General features: G+C 39.7%; 1 protein-coding gene across 6 annotated transcripts in view; it reads left to right on the forward strand.

Annotated features, from left to right (window-relative positions):
- The window catches only part of EHHADH (enoyl-CoA hydratase and 3-hydroxyacyl CoA dehydrogenase), a 50,001-nt gene that overhangs the window by 19,794 nt on the left and 8,485 nt on the right, over positions 1 to 21,722 (forward strand). For all 6 annotated transcript variants that reach the window (XM_059391365.1, XM_059391366.1, XM_059391369.1 and 3 more), the window contains 2 exons: positions 5,264 to 5,368; positions 20,218 to 20,559. In XM_059391365.1, coding sequence (XP_059247348.1) covers positions 5,264 to 5,368; positions 20,218 to 20,559 — 447 coding nt within the window. The remainder of the gene's footprint in view (positions 1 to 5,263; positions 5,369 to 20,217; positions 20,560 to 21,722) is intronic.

Here is a 21,722-nt window from a genome sequence, read left to right on the forward strand (position 1 = left end):
TCCATATTTGAACAAGATATAGAGGGTAAATTTTAGTAGCCAGAGCTCCCAAGCAGCAATAATATATATCAGCAAATATAATTCAGGGACCCAAACCGACAGACAAACAAAAAAACTTAACACTGAGCCCCAAGCCTCTGAAAATATTCCGTGGTGTTAGAAGACTGAAACATTAATGTGAAACAGATGAAAGAAAATGAAAATCTTAGAAAATAATCTAACTTAGAAAATACTGCATTTGTTCAATAAGAACCGCCTGTCTAAAATCAAAACACTAGGCCAAATAACTTCTTTTCAAAGCAATGAAAAGAGGACTTGATCGGACAGACAACTCAATCAGCAAGTGCAGGATAAATAGAGATCCGTTTTTGAAATTCAGAATCTAACATAAAAATAGAGAAGGTATGTATTCAATGCCTCTGCTTTGAATAACAAGAGTTCCCAAAGCATGAAGCAAAAAGGTGAGAAGCGGTAACCAAAGGAAAAAACAGAAGAAACTCTTCAGATATGAAATGGAGCCAGAAGTCACATTTCAGCAAGCTCACCATTTTCTTGGAAAAAATGATGAGATTTCAATTGCCTGATATATCTTTGGTAAAGATTTTAAACTTCCAGGAAATGGAATCCTGCGAGCTCCCAAAAGATAAAAACAAAACAAAAGATTACTTTCAAAATAACTACAATTACTCCAGTCACAAATAAACATTAACTATAGGGAACATTGGTATACTATCCTAGTACCAAGGTTCCGAGGCAGAGCTGGTGTGTATCAAATCAGATCATACGCAGTTCTAGTACATGACTGTTGGATACGCTTGTCATATTTTTTTAAAGATTTATTTATTTGTCAGAGAGAGCTCACAAGTAGGCAGAGAAGCAGGCAAAGGCAGAGAGAGAAGCAGGCTGCCTGCTGAGAAAGAAGCCCGATATGGGACTCGATCCCAGGACTCTGGGATCATGACCTGAGCCGAAGGCAGCCATTTAACCGACTGAGCCACCCAGGCATCCTGCATGCTTGTCATGTTTTATTATCCTTACATTATTATCATTTTATTTTATTTTATTTTTTAATGATTTTATTTATTTATTTGAGAGAGAGAGAGACATCACAAGTAGGCAGAGAGTCAGGCAGAGAGAGAGGGAAGCAGGCTCTCTGCTGAGCAGAGAGCCCAATGTGGGGCTCGATCCCAGGACCCTGAGATCATGACCTGAGCTGAAGGCAGAGGTTTAACCCACTGAGCCACCCAGGTGCCCCCATTTTAAAGACTGTATAGAATCCTAGGATGTAGAATCCTAGTCTAAGATTCTGTACAGTTTTTAAAACAACAAGCCTATTCTAAGATTCTATACAATCTTTAAAATGATAATCTATATCAGAAAATTCTGAAAGTGGGGTCCGGGTACGCCGGGGAATGCCCAAGACCATTGGGGGCGGTTCATGAAGTCAGAGCTACTTTCATAACATTTGGATGTGACTTGCCTTTTCTACTCTTATTCCGTCACACACGTATAGTAGAACTTTCCAGAGGTGGTTGTAAGCCATGTGATGTCAGAGCAGATGGAATGCAGAACATATATGAGAACCCAGCTGTCTTCTATTAAGCCAGACACGAAAGAAATTTGCAAAAATATAAAACAATGACACTCTTCTCACTGGACTTTTAAAATTTTGAAAAAATAGTTATTTTGCATTAAAATGTATTCACATTAATGTTAACATTAACATTTATCCTTGTTATTATTTTTTTAAGATTTTATTTACTTGACAGAGAGAGAGAGAGAGCACAAGCAGGGGGAGAGGGAGAGGTGTGAAGCAGATTCCCTGGTGAGCAGAGAGCCTGATTCGGGGCATGACCCCAGGACCCTGGGATCATGACCTGAGCTGAAGGCAGATGCTTAACCAACTGTGCCACCCAGGTGCCCTATCCTTATTGTTTTAAAGTGATTTAATGAAGAAACATTTTGAAAGTTTTCAGTTTTAATTTCTAATACAGTAAATATTGATAGAAACGATCTACATAAGCAAAGGCTTTTTGGAGTCCTCCATTATCTTTAGGAGTGCAAAATGGTCCTAAGCTTAAAAAGTTTGGGAACTGCTAATTGAAATCCATTATTTTTTTTCTGACACAGAAGCCACCATACAAAACTGTGTGTACATGATCCAAATTAGAAAATAGTATGAGTCTATGTGCCTAAAAAATGCTGCCTTTTTTCTTTTAAATGCTGGGGAGGGGTTATAAATCTGTACAGAGTATGAAAGGGTAGCTAGAAAAACTAAAAGTATTAAATTTCTTGATTTTCAATAAATTAAATTAGAAATTGTCTTAAGTTACAACAGTATCATAAATATATTCTTAAGAATGTACAGTATGTTAACTATCTAATGTAAAATTCATAAGAGGGTGCTTACAATCCAATATACTATAGAATTCAAAGTAGCGTAAGCCGTTCATTCTGCGAAAGATCAAATAGAAAGGAAGAAAAGCAAATAAAATATGGGGGAAATTGTAATAGTGTGAAATGAGTCTGTAAAGTCTAAGGTTTACGAAAATTGAAGCATTGGGGGAATACTGAGGAATCTTGTGTCTCTGTTACCATCATTAAGTCTCAAAAGCAAGCATATCTTGGGGGAAATCAGGAAGAAATCTGGCTTCTTTGACAAAAATGAAGTGAACAAGGATTGCCTTTTCTAAAGCACTGCTGCTTATAGAAATACCACTATTTTTAACTTGATGAAGAGAAGAAGTACGAACAGTAAGGATATGATGGATTTTGATTTGCATAGAAAAGGTCACAGTGAATTAGAAGAAAACTAACATCAGAATCATATACCTCTTTTAAAATTGTACAATTTTAGGGGGACCTTAAGAATGACATTGGAAAGGATTCCATGTAGAAAAAGATTTTCTAACGATTGGAAAAGAAGCCATGAAGAACACTGGAAACAATCAAGATTCCCCACTTTGGAGAAGAGAAGTCTCAGCTTCAGTTACCCTGGGTCTCCTTATAGTAGCTCTTGGCAAGGGTCTCATTAAAGTCCCTTGGACCTTGGTTGTTGTCTACATTGAGGGCAGCAAGAGAAAAAGCAAGTTTAAGTTTGAGCCTGAATATTCGGGTTATACATGCAGAGCTGGGTCTTTAGGCCCTCGAAACAGAATCAAAGAACCCAGAATCTCACTGACTTTGTAAGAACAGTCGTGCTACACCTCCACTTGTGTGAAATCCAGGCTGAAAGCAATCATTACAGCTGAAGAAATTTGCACCTCCTGGCTAGCTCACAGTACCTACACACTTGCCCCAAAGAACCTTTTTGTACTAGGTTTCCATTTTTCATTTTGTCTGCCATTGGTGCCCTTAACCTGGGCAGGCTGATTCACTCACGCCTTACCCAAGTGTTATTTTTTTGTTTTGTTTTGTTTTGTTTTTTTAGGGTCTCCACTTTAGACTCCCTTGTAAAGTTAAGAATGAGTCAGGGAAACATTAAAAAAGGCTTACTAAATATAGCCTAAGCTGATATCTGGAATCGTAACACCAACAATGGAGTTAACACTTTATTTCTTTTAAAAGATTCTTTAATTTATTCATTTTAGAGAGAGACAGAGAAAGCACAAGCAGTGGGAGAGGCAGAGGGAGAAGGAGAAGCAGAGTCCTTGCTGAGCTGGGAACCTGACACAGGGCTTGATCCCTGGACCTGGAAATTATGACCCAAGCCAGAGGCAGCCACCCAACCATCTGAGCTACTCAGGCATCTCTCCCCACCCCCTGCCCCAGTGACCTTACACACAGGAGACTTGACACCTGCAGCCACTCATCCACTCCTCACCCCAGGAGGAAATCAGGGAGCCTGTTTTCAAAGGCACTTCTAGAATATCGCCTAAATAATGTTGCAGAGTGGCCCCTGCCAGAAATCACTGAACTGTCTATCTGATCAAGAAAACCCATTTGTAACTCTCTGAAGCACTACTAAGAACCCAGAATGGAGGGTTTGTCTCAAAGATGATATCCACTAATGCTGTATGAACTGTGGCATTGTTACCCTCAAGACTGATTTGATGATCACTTTCCACAAGGCAAGATGGTACTGGCAAGAAAGCAAGTAAGGTGTTACTGTCTCCTTTCTTCTGACTCTGTGATAAGGGGTCCTCGTATCCCTTAACCTGCTACTTCAGAATATTCAGATTAAATTACATATTTATACCTGGTGAAGAACTCAGGACACCGCCTGACGGTAGATGCTCCTGCTACCACTGCCATCAGACACTAGATGTCGCTAGCTGCTGCTTTGTGTCCTTACTGCAGGCTAACACCCCACTTCCGAGCCCTGCTTTCACCAAACTTGGGGTCATGGGCCACACTCTCTCTGAACGGATCTGAAGGAACAATTGTCTGATCACTTCTGCTTCCCTTTTAGCTGCTGTAGTAAAGGGCAGGACTCTAAAACTCACTTTATAGGAACTCCACAAAGTTGCTGACTAGGCAAAAAATGACAGACGTCCGCCCCGTTTAGCCAGTGTAATTTTTTTTTTTAAAGATTTTATTTATTTATTTGACAGAGAGAGATCACAAGTAGGCAGAGACGCAGGCAGAGAGAGAGAGAGGAGGAAGCAGGCTCCCTGCCGAGCAGAGAGCCCGATGCGGGACTTGATCCCAGGACCTTGAGGTCATGACCTGAGCCGAAGGCAGCGGCTTAACCCACTGAGCCACCCAGGCGCCCCCGTGTAATTTTGATTATAACATAAACAGCACCAACTTAATAATTTTTCTGTTTACCCAACTATATTCTTGTTTCAGGGCTGTCTTTTTTTTTTTTGTAATCAGCGTTGGTATGTATGTCGGTATGTATTGGTGGAAGAGAGGTATGGCTGCTTTGCTGCTGTTATATTATTATTCTCAAAAATCAATAATTTCTTCTTTAGAGATGTATAGTTTACAAAATACTTGTATAGTGATTTATGGAATATAAAGAAAATGTATTATTCTCACTTGATACTCAGAATTACCGAGGTAAGCATAATTATTCCCATTTGCCTAGAGGGAAGTGGGGTTTCCGTACAATTCTTGACCATCACACAAACAGTAGTAGAAGCTTGAATTAAGTTTTCTGGTTACTTATACAGTGACCTTTCTACCATAAAAGTCAGTGTGTTGCTTATTTATTTCATTTAATAACAGATGTTTGTACCTAGGACAGATAACCTTCCTACTAGAGAGAGTCATGCTTTTGCTTTAACCTCACATTGTTCTTTGTATTGTTTTGTTTTAGGAAGACATATTTCGGCAGATGAAGCACTCAAGCTGGGTATTCTAGACAAAATGGTGAACTCAGACCCAGTTGAGGAAGCAATCGAATTAGTCCAGAAAATTTCTGGTAAGAAGAATATAATGAAAATAACACAAGATTGGAAGGAAGCTAAGCTTTCATTTAAAAAAAATTTTTTTGTTAATTATTTTTATTAACATATAATGTATTATTTGGCCCAGGGGTCAAGTCTGTGAATCGTCAAGCTTACACAATTCATAGCCCTCACAATAGCACATACCCTCCCCAATGTCCATAACCTGACCACCCTCTCCCTCCCCCAGCAACCCTCAGTTTGTTTTGTGAGATTAAGAGTCTTTTATGGTTTGTCTCTCTCCTGATCCCATCTTGTTGCATTTTTTTCCCCTGCCCCCCAAACTCCCAACCCTGCCTCTCAAATTCCTCATATCAGGGAGATCATATGATAATTGTCTTTCTCTGATTGACTTATTTCGCTCAACATAATACCCTCTAGTTCCATCCACGTTGTTGAAAATGGCAAGATTCCATTTCTTTTGATGGCTGCATAGTATTCCTGTGTGTGTGTGTGTGTGTGAGATCTCTTTATCCATTTATCTGTTGATGGACATCTAGGTTCTTTCCATAGTTTGGCTATTGTGGACATTGCTCCATAAACATTTGGGTGCACGTGCCCCCCTTCAGATCACTATATTTGTATCTTTAGGGTAAATACCCAGTAGTGTAATTGCTGGGTTGTAGGGTAGCTCTATTTTCAGCTTTTAAGGAACCTTCATGCTGTTTTCCAGAGTGGCTGCACCAGCATGCGTTCCCACCAACAGTGTAGGAGGGTTCCCCTTTCTCCACATCCTCACCAGCATCTGTCGTTTCCTGACTGGTTAATTTTAGCCATTCTGACTGGTGTGAGGTGGTTTTGATTTGATTTTTCCTGATGCCAAGTGATGTGGAGCACTTTTTCATGTGTCTATTGGCCATCTGGATGTCTTCTTTGCAGAAATGTCTGTTCATGTCTTCTGCCCATTTCTTGATTGGATTATTTGTTCTTTGGGTGTTGAGTTTGATAAGTTCTTTATAGATTTTGGATACTAGCCCTTTATCTGATATGTCATTGTGAATATCTTCTGCCATTCTGTTAGTTGTCTTTGGTTTTGTTGACTATTTCCTTTGCTGTGCAAAAGCTTTGATCTTGATGAAGTCCCAGTAGTTCATTTTTGCCCTTGCTTCCCTTGCCTTTGGTGATGTTTCTTGGAAGAAGTTGCTGCAGCTGAAGTCAAAGAGGTTGCTGCCTGTGTTCTCCTCAAGGATTTTGATGGATTCCTGTTTCACATTGAGGTCTTTCATCCATTTTGAGTCTATTTTTGTGTGTGGTGTAAGGAAATAGTTCAGTTTCATTCTTCTGCATGTGGCTGTCCAATTTTCCCAACCCCATTTTTTGAAGAAACTGTCTTTTTTTATTGGACATTCTTTCCTGTTTTGTCGAGTATTAGTTGACCATAGAGTTGAGGGTCTATTTCTGGGCTCTCTATTCTGTTCCATTGATCTATGTGTCTGATTTTGTGCCAGTACCATACTGTCTTGATGATGACAGCTTTGTAATAGAGCTTGAAGTCTGGAATTGTGATGCCACCAACTTTGGCTTTCTTTTTCAACATTCCTCTGGTAAGCTTTCATTTTAATAAGGGATTCCTTAAATATCTTATGGTATATCCATGTGATAGAATATGATAAAGGTTTAAAATGAATAGGAAACTCTACATATTGATATGTTATGAATGCTCTGACAAATTGTATTATTAGGTGAAAAGCACTACAAATCAGGGGCCTTGTGTGGCTCAGTTGGTTAAGTGTCTGCCTTCGGCTCAGGTCTTGATCCTGGATCAAGCATCAGGCTCCCTGTTCAGCAAGAAGTCTGCTTTTCCCTCTGACTCTCCCCCATCTTGTGCTCTCTCTCTTTCTCTCTCATAAAAATAAATAAAAAAATTTTTAAAAACCCTATACTTCATTGTGTATAGTGGTTCACCATTTATGCAAAAAGGAAAGGGGAATGGGACTGAATGTCTATATGGGGAGAGTGTACATATGTAACTGTTCATCTACACATGAGATATTTCTGTAAAGATTCACAAGAAATGATTAATGGTTGCCTCTAGGAATAGGGCTGGTCAGCCAGAGAAGCTGTTGGAAGAAGACTTTTCATTGTTTACACTTTTCATTGTTTACCCTTTTGTACTTTTTGAATTTGTATTGAAATAATGTATTTTCTGTAAGAAATAGAATAAAAATGAAAACAAACAGGGCGCCTGGGTGGCTCAGTCATTAAGCATCCGCCTTTGGCTTAGGTCATGATCTGGTTCCTGGGATCGAGCCCCACATCAGGCTCCTGCTCAGCGGGAAGTCTGCTTCTCCCTCTCTCACTCCCCCTGCATGTGTTCCTGATCTAGTTGTCTCTCTTTCTCTGTTAAATAAATGAATAAAATCTTAGAGAGAAAGAGAAGGAGAGGAAGAAAGAAAGGAAGGAAGGAAGGAAACAAGCAAACAAACATTTCAGCAAATAGAAACAAGCCAGCCAGGATGCCTGGGTGGCTCAGTTGGTTGAATACCCAGCTCTTGGTTTGGCTCAGGTCATGATCTCGGGGTTGTGAGATCAGGTTGCACTCTCAGCAGGGAGTCTGCTTGAAGAGTCTCTCCCTCTGCCTCTCACCCTACTCTCTCTCAAATAAAAAAATAAATCTTGAAAAAAAAAAAGAGAAAGAAACAAGCCTCTGTAATTTGCCACAATGAAACCATAGTTAGGTCTCAGTGAGCTATCTTTTCTTTCTCTGGCTGGTTTCTTACTTTGTGGATTCATGGCATTCCTTTAAGAGTTCTTGGGACTGGCGCTCCTAGAGTTTTCCCTTTTTCTTTTTTTCAACTATTCCTTTTCACTTTTTGGAGATTGGCAGCAAGATGGGGAGGGTTAAAGAGTGCTGGAAAAAATAATTGGGAGCAGTGTTGGGTCACAGGTAGAGCTGCGTGTTCATCTTTCTGCTTGGTGGTAGGCAATGGCTCAGTGTCATTCAAAGGCATTCTTTTGAAAAAGTCATTCTTTTGTGGACCCTGGCAGGGACCAAACACTTCCCTGAAATAATCTTTCTTTTTGTGGCTCTAGCCAGTTGCGGTTTCAATGCAACTGTAAAAGCTTGAACTGGAGAGGCCAGGGACTGTGGGGCGAAAATCCTGGTGACTCATAAAGAGAATTAGCAAGTCTTTGCCCAAAAGGGAATGAGTCTCCTGGTATCTTTCTCTGCCTTCCATACAATTGTCTCCAACTTTTTGTCATCAATTTCATCGTACCTCCCGGGAGGCTTTATTGTCGTGTTAAAAGTCACTAGGTTGGCTGACACCAAAGGTTATTTGCGTTTGGAGATCCATACACGAGTTTTTGGTTTGGGCCTTGTGATAGACCCATGTCTAGCATTGACACCCACGGCTTTAGTTTGTAAAGAACTAGGTCTCGACAAGAAGTTCTTTTCCTAAACTGATTTCCCCAGATCAAGATTTGAGAGTTAAGTAAATAAAAGAGATAGATGAGGATTGTAGTCTAGTAAATTGTAAATGGTCTGTTTTAATTTTTAAAATCTGACTTTAAAAATAATCTTTAAATGAGAAAACTAAACATTAAGTTGATTTTTTTTAAATTTATAGAATTTATAAAATGGTTTACTTGGTCTCGGCCACATTGCACAGTTTGTCCACTTGGTGGCATCCAAATATTGAGGAGGAATTAGCTGCCTTTTTTTTTTTTGGAATCCTCTGCTTTAAAATTTGTTAGTTTACCTGTTAACAGTAGGGAAATGATTTTTGGCTTTGGATAATTATGTATAACTATTTTAAATCATAATTATGAAGACTATACAGAAATATGTAAAATTGTGTATAAAAATGTCTAAAATATAAATTTACATCGATTCTATAATTATAGCTGTATAGAGTATGAATATAGCCAAAAATTTAAAGGAAATATGTAAAAATGAAAAGTTTTTTTTTTTTCAAGAAATTTCATAGTAATCTTTGCTTCTGTTTTCATTTCTTCAAGCTTTATTGGGGTATAATTTACACACAATAAAATCCACCCATTTCAAGTGTAGAGTTTGAAGGATTTTTGTAATTGTCTATAGTTGTGTAACTACTGTCACAATCAATATATAGTTCTATTACCCTAAAAAAAAGTATTTTCATGCCTCTTTCATACAGATTCTCTTCCCTTCCCCTTCGCCACAGATAACCACTGACTTACTTTCTGTTATTATAGTTTTGTTTTTTTAGAATTTCGTATAGTTGGAATCACAATATAGCATGTAGCCTTTTGTGTCTGACTCCTTTCACTTAGCATAATGTCTTTGAAAATGATGTATGTTGTTTCATGTAATAATATTTCATTCTTTTTTATTACTTAATAGTATTCCATAGTATGGATATCATTGTTAAATATTGGGAACAACTCAAAAATCTCATTTTAGGGGATTGTTTACATAAAAGATGGTAGATAACAATGAAGCAACCCCATTCAGCCATTAAAACATCCATATTTTTAAAATTTTTTTTGGTTTTTTTTTTCAAGGTTTCATTTATTTATTTGACAGAGAGAGAGATCACAAGTAGGCAGAGAGGCAGGCAGAGAGAGAAGGAGAAGCAGGCTCCCTGCTGAGCAGAGAGCCGGATGTGGGGCTTGATCCCAGGACCCTGAGATGATGACCTGAGCCAAAGGCAGAGGCTTAACACACTGAGCCACCGAGGTTTCCCAGAAACTGTTTTTTTTTTTAAGTGCTACCATCTCTTCAAGAATACACCATTACATCAAAAATGTACACCTCAGTTAATTAGACAGAAAACCCACCAGAGGATATAAAGTAGTTTCAGTATAAAAAGGCATGTGCACATGAACCTGTCTGGCATTGGTGTGTTACCACATATTTAAGGGAGACTGAGTAAGGTTTGGATTGAATCACGTACACATGTAAATTTATCTTAGAGGCACTGCATAATCTCAGACTTTTAAAAAATATATTTTATTTATTTATTTGACAGAGATCACAGGTAGGCAGAGAGGCAGGCGGAGAGAGAGGAAGGGAAGCAGGCTCCCTAATGAGCAGAGAGCCTGATGCGGGGCTCCATCCCAGGACCTTGGAACTGTGACCTGAGCCGAAGGCAAAGGCTTTAACCCACTGAGCCACCCAGGTGCCCCTAAAACTTCCATTTTTTAAAGAAAGTTGAAGAACTTGGGAAAATGCTTACATGTAATATTATAGAAAACAACCAGATAGGAAATTGCACAATTGGATGTGTCTTCATATGAATATTTACATAAGGAAATAAACAAATTTTTGTCAGTGGTTGTATTGGGTGGCACATAATGAAGACTTAATTTTTTTTTAAAGATTTTATTTATTTATTTAACAGATCACAAGTAGGCAGAGAGGCAGGAAGAGAGAGAGGGTAGGAAGTAGGCTTCCCGTCCAGCGGAGAGCCCAACACGGGGCTCGATCCCAGGACTCTAGGATCATGACCCAAGCCAAAGGCAGAGGCTTTAACACACTGAGCTACCCAGATGCCCCAAGACTTAAAAAAATTATTTATCTTGGGGTGCCTCGGTGACTCAGTTGGTTAAGCTTCTGACTTGATTTCAGCTCAGGTCATGATCTCAGGGTTGTGTGATTGAGAGTTCCAAGGAGGGCTCCAAGCTCAACAGGGAGCCTGCTTCTTTCTCTCTCTTCTTCTCCCTCTGACCATCCCCCTGTACACAAACTTGCGCATGTAAAGAAATATTATTGCATATTTTTAAAGAAATAAATATTTTAAAAAATGTTTATTGGGGCTCCTACCTTCAGCTCAGGTCATGATCCCAGGGTCCTGGAATCAAGCCCCGCATCAGGCTCTCTGCTCAGCGGGGAGTCTGCTTCCCCACTCTCTCTCTGCCTGCCTCTCTGCCTACTTGTGATCTCTCTCTGTAAAATAAAGAAATAAAATCTTAAAAAATATATACTAGTTTTAAAAAAATGTGTATCTTTTCCTAATATCTGAGTCATTAAATTTACCCAAAGGAAAAAGTGATGTCTGGTCAGTGTGGAAGAGGGGCAGTCTGTAGAACGGGGCTTAGGACCAAAGTCAGGAGACCTAGACTATAGTCTTGACCTCCTACAGACCTTTCAAATCAGCTTTTTGGGCTTTATCAAGAAAAGGAAAAGACTCGTAAAATTAGTTGGTTTCAAACCCAGTTCGGAGACTAAACAGACTGTAGGGGTTGGGCTCGTTTTTTGTTCTTGCTACAACCTGGGAAGCTCCACTATGTCTCTTTTGGGGGTTAAGTCTTAGAATCCCCATGGGAAACTCTGGGAATTTTACTGTTTGATTTTACTTACTTATTTTTCTTAGAGAGAGAAGGAGAGACTACATGAGGCTGGGAGCAGGGATGGGCAGAGGGAGAGAGAAAATCTCAAACAAGCTCTACTCCCAGCTCAGAGCCTGAGGAGGGGCTCACTCTTATAACCCTGAGATCGTGACCTGAGCCAAAAAAGAGTCAGACACTTAACTGACTGAGCTACCCAGGCGCCCCTGTTGTTGCTTTTAAAATGAGTTCTACTATTTGGAATTCTATGACTCCTTGGTGTTGCTTTGTAAAAAGAAAATACCAGAGATACAAGGTAGGGAAATAGTGCAGCTCAACAAAGGTCTATCTCATAGAATCATATGTACATTTGCCATTTATTATCTTATAAAATGCACAGCGTAGGCAGATTTATTTATCTTGCCTTTCATTTTCATTGTGCTTTTCCTTTCTGTTTGTTCCAGGCTTTCCTTCCCTTCTCCTCCTTCTCCTTTCTAGTCTTTATTTGCTTTTAAATATAGCTATTAGTATGTGGTTATTTGCCAGAACAAAAATGATGGATTGACTTGAAGGAGAGGCTCCACAAAAATATTTTTAAAATAAATATTTATATTTTATAATGGGTATTTGTGAGTATACTAAAAACCACTGAACAGTAAACTTTAAAATGGTGACTTTTATGGTATGTGAATTATCCCTCAATTTTTAAAAAGAATGTATTTATTTATTTTAGAGAGAGAGTGTGTGTGTGGGGGCAGAGGGGGAGGGAGAAAGAATCCTCAAGCGGACTCCCCACTGAACACAGAGCCCAGCTTGGCCTGAACTGAAATCAAGAGCCACCTACCTAGCCAACTGAGCCACCCCAGTGCCCCTATACTTCGATTTTTAAAATACATGTAAAATTTGGGTTCTCCTTTCCTATTTGTAAAAATACTCCATTAATTAAGCCTATTCCCACCCCATTCCTATGTCCTACCCCCAACCCCTGATCAACTTCTTCAGCTGAAATATTGACTTAAAAATAATAATAAGGATATTTATATACATTTATGTGTGTGCGTGTATGTGTAAAACAATAATAACAAGGGAAAGATGAAGGAACTTAATTAGTTTCCATATCCAATAGGAAAGGAGAGAAGGAAAGGAATTTTTTTTTTTTTTTAAAGATTTTATTTATTTATTTGACAGACAGAGATCACAAGTAGGGAGAGAGGCACGCAGAGAGAGAGGGAAGCAGGCTCCCTGCTGAGCAGAGGGCCCAATGTGGGACTCTATCCCAGGACCCTGAGATCATGACCTGAGCCGAAGGCAGCGGCTTAATCCACTGAGCCAACCAGGCGCCCCAGGAAAGGAATTTCTAATAGTCAGTGTTGTAATCAGCAGTTTGGAAGCAGTTAGAGTAGAAGGGGGTTATGGGAAGTTAGCACGTATCTAAAAATATGACTTGAGGGGCATCTGGGTGGTTCAATCCGTTGAGCATTCAACTCTTGATCTCAGCTCAAGTCTTGTTTTCAGGGTTATGAGTTCAAACCCCACATAATATATATCATGTATATGTATTCATGGGAAGATTTGGGAAGTTGCCGATTTCTCTACAATTTAACATGCATCCCAGAGAGGAAAGTTGACTGTGAAAGTTAATTAGCGTCATGCATCTTAACACTCTTGTTATATGAAGCTCCTCAGACTACTGCAATGCAATGGATTTAGCAGAGGAATTTAGAATTACTTGGTCAAACCAGATTGCTTTGGCTAAACTGGGGAGGAGAGGGTTCCGTAAAATGCTATTTATTTGCACTTGAATTTGGCCAGCAGCCTGTTTATTCCCAAACTGAGTAAGAACTCCCCATTCCCACGTGCACGTTCCTGGCATGAAGTTGAAAGCGTGTGCTGTTATCCAAAGAGGGGCACAGGAGACATCCACCTGGGGGCCTCGACTCAGAACCTAACACCGTTTTTGTCCCTGTAATGAACACGGGTTCTGTTACTCTTACCGCACGGTGTTAGCCATTTTTAGTGATTCTAATTCTGCCTACAGACTTTGGTCTGTGTGTTCATTTTGATTTTGTGACTTTAAACAAATCTTAATGGTATCATCGTCTTTCTTTCCATTTTATCTTTGGCTTTTTATAATTTATTTTTGCTCTCTGTGAACCTTTATACACACATTTCACAAGAACAGAGTGACCTTGCCTCCCAGAGAAGGCCTAAGCGCATGTCTAAATTGAGCTGCCTTTTTTTTTGTAATACCTGAGTTCTGTGGGTGACCTCCTGCAAGACTGAAAAAGTACAGTTGTCCTGTCTGTCCTTTGCAGAGCTTCTGTGACAAACACAGCTTACTTACTGTTTGTCAGAATTGGAGAAGAGACCGTCCTCCATGTCTTAGGTAACCATTTCTGTAAATTGCATGTTGTGCCTCTCTTTAAACTAGGCAGAGAAAATCTTTTCCTGTCAGTTTCCCAGAAAGTGGGAAAATAATCACCTCCTTTTCTTCCTTTAGGAGGGTGATTCACTTATTTCTCTTTTTTTTAAGTCAAAACTTGAATATTTGCCTGCCTTACAATACTTCAAAGAATTAAAGAAAAAAATGTGAATGGGTCAAGGAAAGAATTCAATTATAAGCATACTTGAATCACTAATTAGTTCCTCTTTTCATTTTCCTGGTGCTGACCTGCCCATACCTGGCTCTCTTATTATGTGGATACAGCTGAGTGAATTTAAAACCACCAAGACGTTAAAACAATCCAGTGTGTAAGAAGCACACATTGAAAACACCATACCTGTAGACCCAAAGGGGAAATTCTGAATATATTTTGTTCTAATAGAACAGATTTGTAAGGTAATAGCATCCTTTATAGCTTCGGCAGGAAAGAGAGAGGAAATTGAGCAGGGAAGAAGCATCTGTTTTTGCGCCCAGATCCCAGCTCTCCAGTGGATGGGCTCAGCTTGGCCCTGGACTGGTCTGGACAGGTGCCATGGGGAGTTCCCAGAATGCCCTGCAGTCCGAGAGATTCTGAGTATCCCCAGGATAAAAGCATTATCCTGATCAGCAATAATTATTACTGCACTCCATTAAGCAGGCTTTCCTTTCTTCTTTTCTCTCTCTCTCTCTTTTTTTTTTTTCTTTCTTCCTCTTCTGTGTCTGGCCCCGGACGAAGTTTGCCATGAGCTGCAGCTGTCCTCGACTCAAGCACTGACCTAATGCTCTGCTCTTACACTTTCGAGAAGCTATGTCTCAAAATCACATATTGAAGTCTTAAAAATACTTGTGTGTAGGCCCCACCCTGAAATATTCTGAGCTGGGTCTACAGTGGGGCCTGCACATCTGAATTTTTTGAATTCCTTGGATAACTCTGATGTGTACTATTCCTTGGATAACTCCCATCTGTCCTAACCAGATGGGAATTCTGGTAGTGTCACAAGGACAGAGACCCAGCTCTAAGATGTGCCCTGATCCCGAACAGACTGCCTCAGCTGCCTGTTCATGCCACAGTACTGGTGCTTCAGTCCCCTTTCCTCATGCACTTTGTCCTCCACATACTTGTTCCCTCTCACCTCAGCTCCCCACTGACCACTCTTGTCTTCCCTTTTGGACCACCAGGAAATGAAATCAGCTGTAGGCCCTGGAAAGGTCTCCGTCCTTCTCTGCTGAACTTGCCTTCCTAGAAAGTGAGGATCAGGCTAACACATTGGATAACTGAGCCAGTCATTGGAAACCTGTTGGGTAGAGTTCATATCTTTCCAACTATAGCAGGGCAAGCAGGGGCCATATAGCTAACCATTGGGTTCCCCTCCTTTCCTGTTCTCAACATCATATGGGAAAGCATTAATTTAAAAATCCATGATTTTTTATTCTACTTAGTCATCAGGCATTAAGGAAATATTGTTGCCTCCTAGGTTAAAGAAAGTTTGAGGGCGCCTGTGTGGCTCAGTTGGTTAAAGCCTCTGCCTTCGGCTCAGGTCACGGTCCCAGGGTCCTGGGATCGAGCCCTGCATCGGGCTCTGTGCTCAGAAGGGAGCCTGCTTCCCTTCCTCTCTCTCCGCCTGCCTCTCTGCCTACCTGTGATCTCTGTCAAATAAATAAATAAATAAATTTTTTTAAAAGTTTGAGATTATGCAGTGCCTCAAAGATAAATTTACATGTGTACGTGATTCAATCCAGACCTTACTCAGTCTCCCTTACATACGTGGTAACACATCAATGCCAGACAGGTTCATGTGCACATGCCTTTTTATACTGAAACTACTTTATATCCTCTGGTGGGTTTTCTGTCTAATTAACTGAGGTGTACATTTTTGATGTAATGGTGTATTCTTGAAGAGATGGTAGCACTTAAAAAAACCAAAACAGTTTCTGGGACACCTCGGTGGCTCAGTGGGTTAAGCCTCTGCCTTTGGCTCAGGTCATGATCTCAGGGTCCTGGGATGGAACCCCACATCCGGCTCTCTGCTCAGCAGGGAGCCTGCTTCCCCCTCTCTCTCTGCCTGCTTGTGGTCTCTCTCTCTGTGTCAAATAAATAAATAAATAATCTTTTAAAAAAACCAGTTTCTGGCATAGGTAGACAGCAGTTTTGGTAATATAATGTTCCACATTCATTCTTTTTATTTGAAGATCTGATAATGCGTTTATTATAATGCAACTGACAAAAGAGTTTATTATATTGCAGTTGACAAGAGAATTTGGTTATTTCTGTGACATACATCTTGAAATTATGACTGATAACATTACACGAGGCTATAACAGATTTTTAGGAATTTTATCTAAGTATATTCTGAAGAAAGTTTAACATCATGTCTTATTTGATACATTTCTCATACACATTTATCCTTTCATGCAAACCTTAGAATCATCATTCTGTTGAAAAAAAAAATCATACTATTGAGTTATTTTTGCTTTTATTACTATTGTTTTTTAAGTAGGCTCCACCCCAATGTTGGGCTCGAACTTACGACCCTGAGATCAAGAGTCATGTGCTCTACCAGCTGAGCAGCCAGGCACTCCTGTTGAGTAATTTTTTAAAAATATAGAACCACAAGTGTTCTGATTAGAAATTAGAAATTCATATATAATATATATGGGAAATGTTTATATTTTTATGTTACAAAATGTTTATATCCAGGAACATGGAATCTCTCTCTTTTTAGAGACTTTATATGTTCTCCAATAAAATGGTATAGTTATCTTCTTAAAGGTCTTATACATTTTTTGATAAATTCATTTCTAGACATTTTTAAAAACAGTTTTAATGAGGCATAATTCAGTTCACTGTATATAGTTGCACAGCCATCCCCATGAGTCAATTTTAAGACTTGTCACCACCCCGAAAATTTCCCTCATATTTTGTTGCAGCTTTATCCCACTACCACCCCTGGCCTTAGCCAACCACTAATCTTTCTGTCTCCGTGGATTTACCTTTCCTGGACATTTACCATGAATAGCATCATATCATATATAATCTTCTGATCTGGCTTCTTTTCAGGTTGCATGATGTTTCTGAGGTTCATTTGAATTGTAGCATGCTTCAGCAATTTGCCAATAATATTTTTATTGCTGAACAGTATGGTGCATATCCATACTGCATTTTCTTTATCCCTTCATCAGTTGATGAGCTAGTATGAATAATACTGTTATGGATATTTGTGTACAAGGTTTATGTCTTCATTTCTCTTAGGTAGATTCCTTGGAGTGAAATTGCTGGGTTAACCAATAAGCTTATCCTTTCAAGGAACTGCCTCACTGTTTTCCAAAGTAGCTTTCCTGCCCTGTTTCAGATTTTCACAAACAATGGCTGAGGATTCTGGCTACTCCACATCATCACCAACACCTCGTAGTGATGTCTTTCTGGTAATAGTCATTCTAGTGGGTGTGTCTTCATTATCTCTAGCTACACAACAAATTACTCCCAAATTTAACTGCTTAAAATCAAACCTCTTTTACCTGGCAGTCTCTGTGTCAGGAATGTAGGTGGGGTGAACTAGGTTCTCTGGTTGCAGATTCCACACAAGATTGCTTTCAAGGTATTTTCTGTGGCGCTTTCCACCTCAAGGCTTGGCTAAGGGATGATCTGCTTCCAACCTGATTCACGTTCATAGGATTCGGCTCCATGTGGTCTGTTGGGCTGAGGGTCTTAGCTCCTCACTGGCTGTTGGCTGAAAGAGTTCTTCTTCAGTTCTTTCCCACGTGGGCTTCACCAAAGGGCCACTCACACATGACAGCTGGCTTCCACCAGAATGAACGAGTGAGAGAGGAAGAGAGGTTGAACAAGAGGAACCTGAGTCTTTTTGTAACTTAATCTCAGAAATGACAACCTATTACTTAGAGACAATCTACCACATTCACTATGGGTTTTTTTTTTTAAAATCAGTGTGATTTTTATTTGCATTTCTTTAATGACTAATGCTATTGAACACCTTTTCACATATGTATTAGCCATTCCTATATCTTCTTTGGTGAAATAGCCACTCAAGTTTTTGCCCATTTAAAAAACTGAGTCGTTTGCCTTCTTACGGTTGAGTCACAAGAATTCTCCCCAGACTCCAGTTACAAATACTTCATTAGATATTTGATTTACAAATTGTATTGGTTTTCTCTTGCTTTGTTAACAAATAACCACAAGTTTAGCAGTTTAAATGACACAGTGTTATTATCTTATAGATCAATAGGTCAGAAGTCTGCTGGGTAGGTCTCACTTACCTAAAATGCAGGTGTCTGAAGCCATACTCCTTTTGATGGCTCTTCAGGAGAATCTGTTTCCTGCTCACTCAGGTTGTTGGCATAATTCAGTATCTTGTGTTGTGGGACCAAGGTCCTCATGTTCTTGCTGGTTGTAAGTCAAGGTAATGGCCCAGAGAATTCCTTGATTCTTGGCCCCCTTCTTCCATCATCAAAGCCATATCATCACCAATAGGTCACATCTTTGCCATGTTGTGTCTCTCTGATGTTTCTTCATTATCAATGTCTCTTTCACCATAACTAGCAAAGGGTCTCCTCTTTTAAGGACTCATATGATTAGGCTGGGAATATCTAGACAATAAAGGATAATCTCCACACCTCAGTTCTTTACCAATAATTATATCTGTAGAATCCCTTTGCTATGTAAGGTTATATACTCAGGTTCTAGGGATCAGGAAGTAGACACTGGGCATGTGCAGCACACCCTTGTCTACCATACAAATATTTTCTCCCAATCTGTAGTTTATCATTTCATTTTCATGATACTATTCTTTCAAGTACAAAGTCTTGAATTTTGATGACCTCCAGGTTATTGATTTTTTTCTTTCATGAATCATACTAAGAATACTTTGTCTAACCCAGGGTCATGAAGATTTTCCATGTGTTATTTTCTAGAAATTTTTATAGTTTTAGCTCTTTAATTTAGATTTATGTTCCACCTTGAGTTAATTTTTATATATGGTTCTAGGTAAGGCTCTAATTTCTTCTTTCTTTCTTTTGCATATAGCTATCCAGTTATTTTAGCACCATTTATTGGAAAAATTCCCCTTGCGTTAAATTGTTTTGACACCTGTGCTGAAAATCAGTTGGCTCTGTCAGGATTTATTTCTGAACTCTCAATTCTCTTCCACTGATTTGTATGTCTCCTCTTGTACTAAGAGACACTGACTTCTTTTCCAGGTCTTCTAAGTCTTTGTTACTATTAGGAATGGAATTGAGATTATTTTGAATCTAAAATATTCTTTTTTTAAAAAATTTAATTTAATTTAAATTTTGTCAGTGATCCATAATTCATTGTTTAGGCACCACACCCAGTGCTCCATGCAATACATAATACCCACTGCCAGCTCACCTAACCCCCCACCCACTCCCCTCCAAAACCCTTAGTTTGTTTCTCAGAGTCCACAGTCTCTCATGGTTTGTCTCCCCATCCGATTTCCCCCAACCCACTTCTCCTCTCCATCTCCCCATTTCCTGCATGTTATTCCTTGTGCTCCACAAGTAAGTGAAACCATATGATAATTGGCTCTCTTTGCTTGACTTATTTCACTCAGCATCATCTCCTCCAGTCCCATCCATGTTGATGCAAAAGTTGGGTATTCATCCTTTCCGATGGAGGCACAATACTCCATAGTATATATGGACCGTATCTTCTTTATCCATTTATCTGTTGAAGGGCATCTTGGTTCTTTCCATAGTTTGGTAACTGTGACCATTGTTGCTATGAACATTGGGGTACAGATGGCCCTTCTTTTCACTACATCTATTTTGTAGTGCAGTTGCAGGGTCATTCTTAACTCAGAAATATTTTCCTTAAACTCACTGAGAGTATAAAATTTGATCTATTATAGCACTGTCTTGACTTTGAAACAGAAGGAAAATGAAACTTTTATGCCTACGTGAGGTAACTTGAAAATTGCATTGAATCTGCTAAATTCTATCTTACCGGACTAAGGTACATTAGATATTTTGATGTTAGTGCTATAGTAAATAGCTTGATGAAGAGCATTTAATTTTGTACTTTGAATTGGAACAGATTATTATTATTATTATTACATACTCCTTTTCCCTTTGTATAAGTAACATTTCCAAAGGTCCTATTTTCTTTCTCCTTCCTTCCAGATCAGCCTCTGGAATCCCGTAGACTCTGCAACAAGCCAATTCAGAGCTTCCCCAACATGGACAGCATTTTCAATGAAGCCCTTCTGAAGATGCGGAAGCAGCATCCTGGGTGCCTTTCTCAGGAGACCTGTGTCCGTGCGATCCAGGCTGCCGTCCAGTATCCCTATGAAGTGGGCATCAAGAAGGAGGAGGAGCTGTTCATGTACCTTCAGAAATCAGGGCAGGCTAGAGCCCTGCAATATGTTTTCTTTGCGGAGAGGAATGCCAGTAAGTGGTCAATCCCCTCGGGAGCATCCTGGAAAACAGCAACGGCACAGCCCATCTCCTCAGTTGGCGTTGTCGGTAAGAACATGATGGGGTTAAAGTCATTCTCCATATCTGCACATAAGAAATCCTGATGTTTGCTTAGGGCCACCAGGTCCTGGGCTGTATACTAAGCACTTCACTTGTGCAGCTAACTTGTTTACCCCAGCCTGGGAATGATCTTCGTTTTACATGTGAGGCCTAGAGACACCAACCTCCTCACCAGTGAGCTAAACACAAGCGGTGTGAGGGTCTGACACTAGGTCTGTCTGACTCTAGACTCTGGGTTGTTTTTTGTTTTTTTGTTTTTTTTTTTAACTCCTTGCCTCTTCTCCCCTGCATGAATCTCTTGCTCCTGGATCTCCCAGCAATGATTATTATTTGTACCACATTTCCAAAGTACGGTTTGTCACTCTTGTAGCTAGGTATTTAGAATGAAGGCTCTGCCTTCTTGGTGCCTGGATTCATTCACTTCCCATTCGACTCTATTAACCTCAAATCTCTCTGCATCCTGAAACAGTGACTTCCCTACTTTTTCCCTCTGGGATTTTCCCAAACAAAATGTCTTCTGTCCTCAGAAGCTAGCCCTTTGATTGCCTTTTTTGTAGCTACCTTCCCAAGCTTCCCTTGTTCTTAGTATTGACCCAGGAGTGCTCTTTGGTGGATTCTAAACCCCATGAAATGGTGAGCAAAATGTTATGTGTGTCAGCTGATGTACAGTCTTCCAAAGGAGGAGTCCATAGTTTACTATAAAGTGTCAACCTTCTCAACCCTTACCCAGCTGTCTAGCAACAACCCTGTTTGGAGGGAAAGAGCCCACGCTGCATCCTCTCAGGCTACCGTATCAGTCACGCTGTGATCTTTCCAGCATTGACTCTTCACTTGTGATTTTTATTTATTTTATTTTATTTAGATTCAACCAATTAATATATACTGTGTTAGTAGTTTAAGAGGTAAAATTCAGGGATTCATCAGTTGTGTATAAGATCCAGTCTTCATCCCATCATGTGCCCTCCTTAACGCCCATCCCTCAGGTACCCCATCCCCCCACTCACTTGTGATTTTTATTTATTTATTTATTTTGAAGAATTTATTTATTTATTTATTTGAAGATTTTATTTATTTGACAGACAGATAGAACACAAGTAGGCAGAGAGGGCAGCAGAGGGAGAGGGAGAAGCAGGCTCTCAGCTGAGCAGGAG

This window comes from Mustela nigripes, chromosome 2 (genome assembly GCF_022355385.1).
Source record: "Mustela nigripes isolate SB6536 chromosome 2, MUSNIG.SB6536, whole genome shotgun sequence".
In the NCBI taxonomy this organism is placed as follows: domain Eukaryota; kingdom Metazoa; phylum Chordata; class Mammalia; order Carnivora; family Mustelidae; genus Mustela; species Mustela nigripes.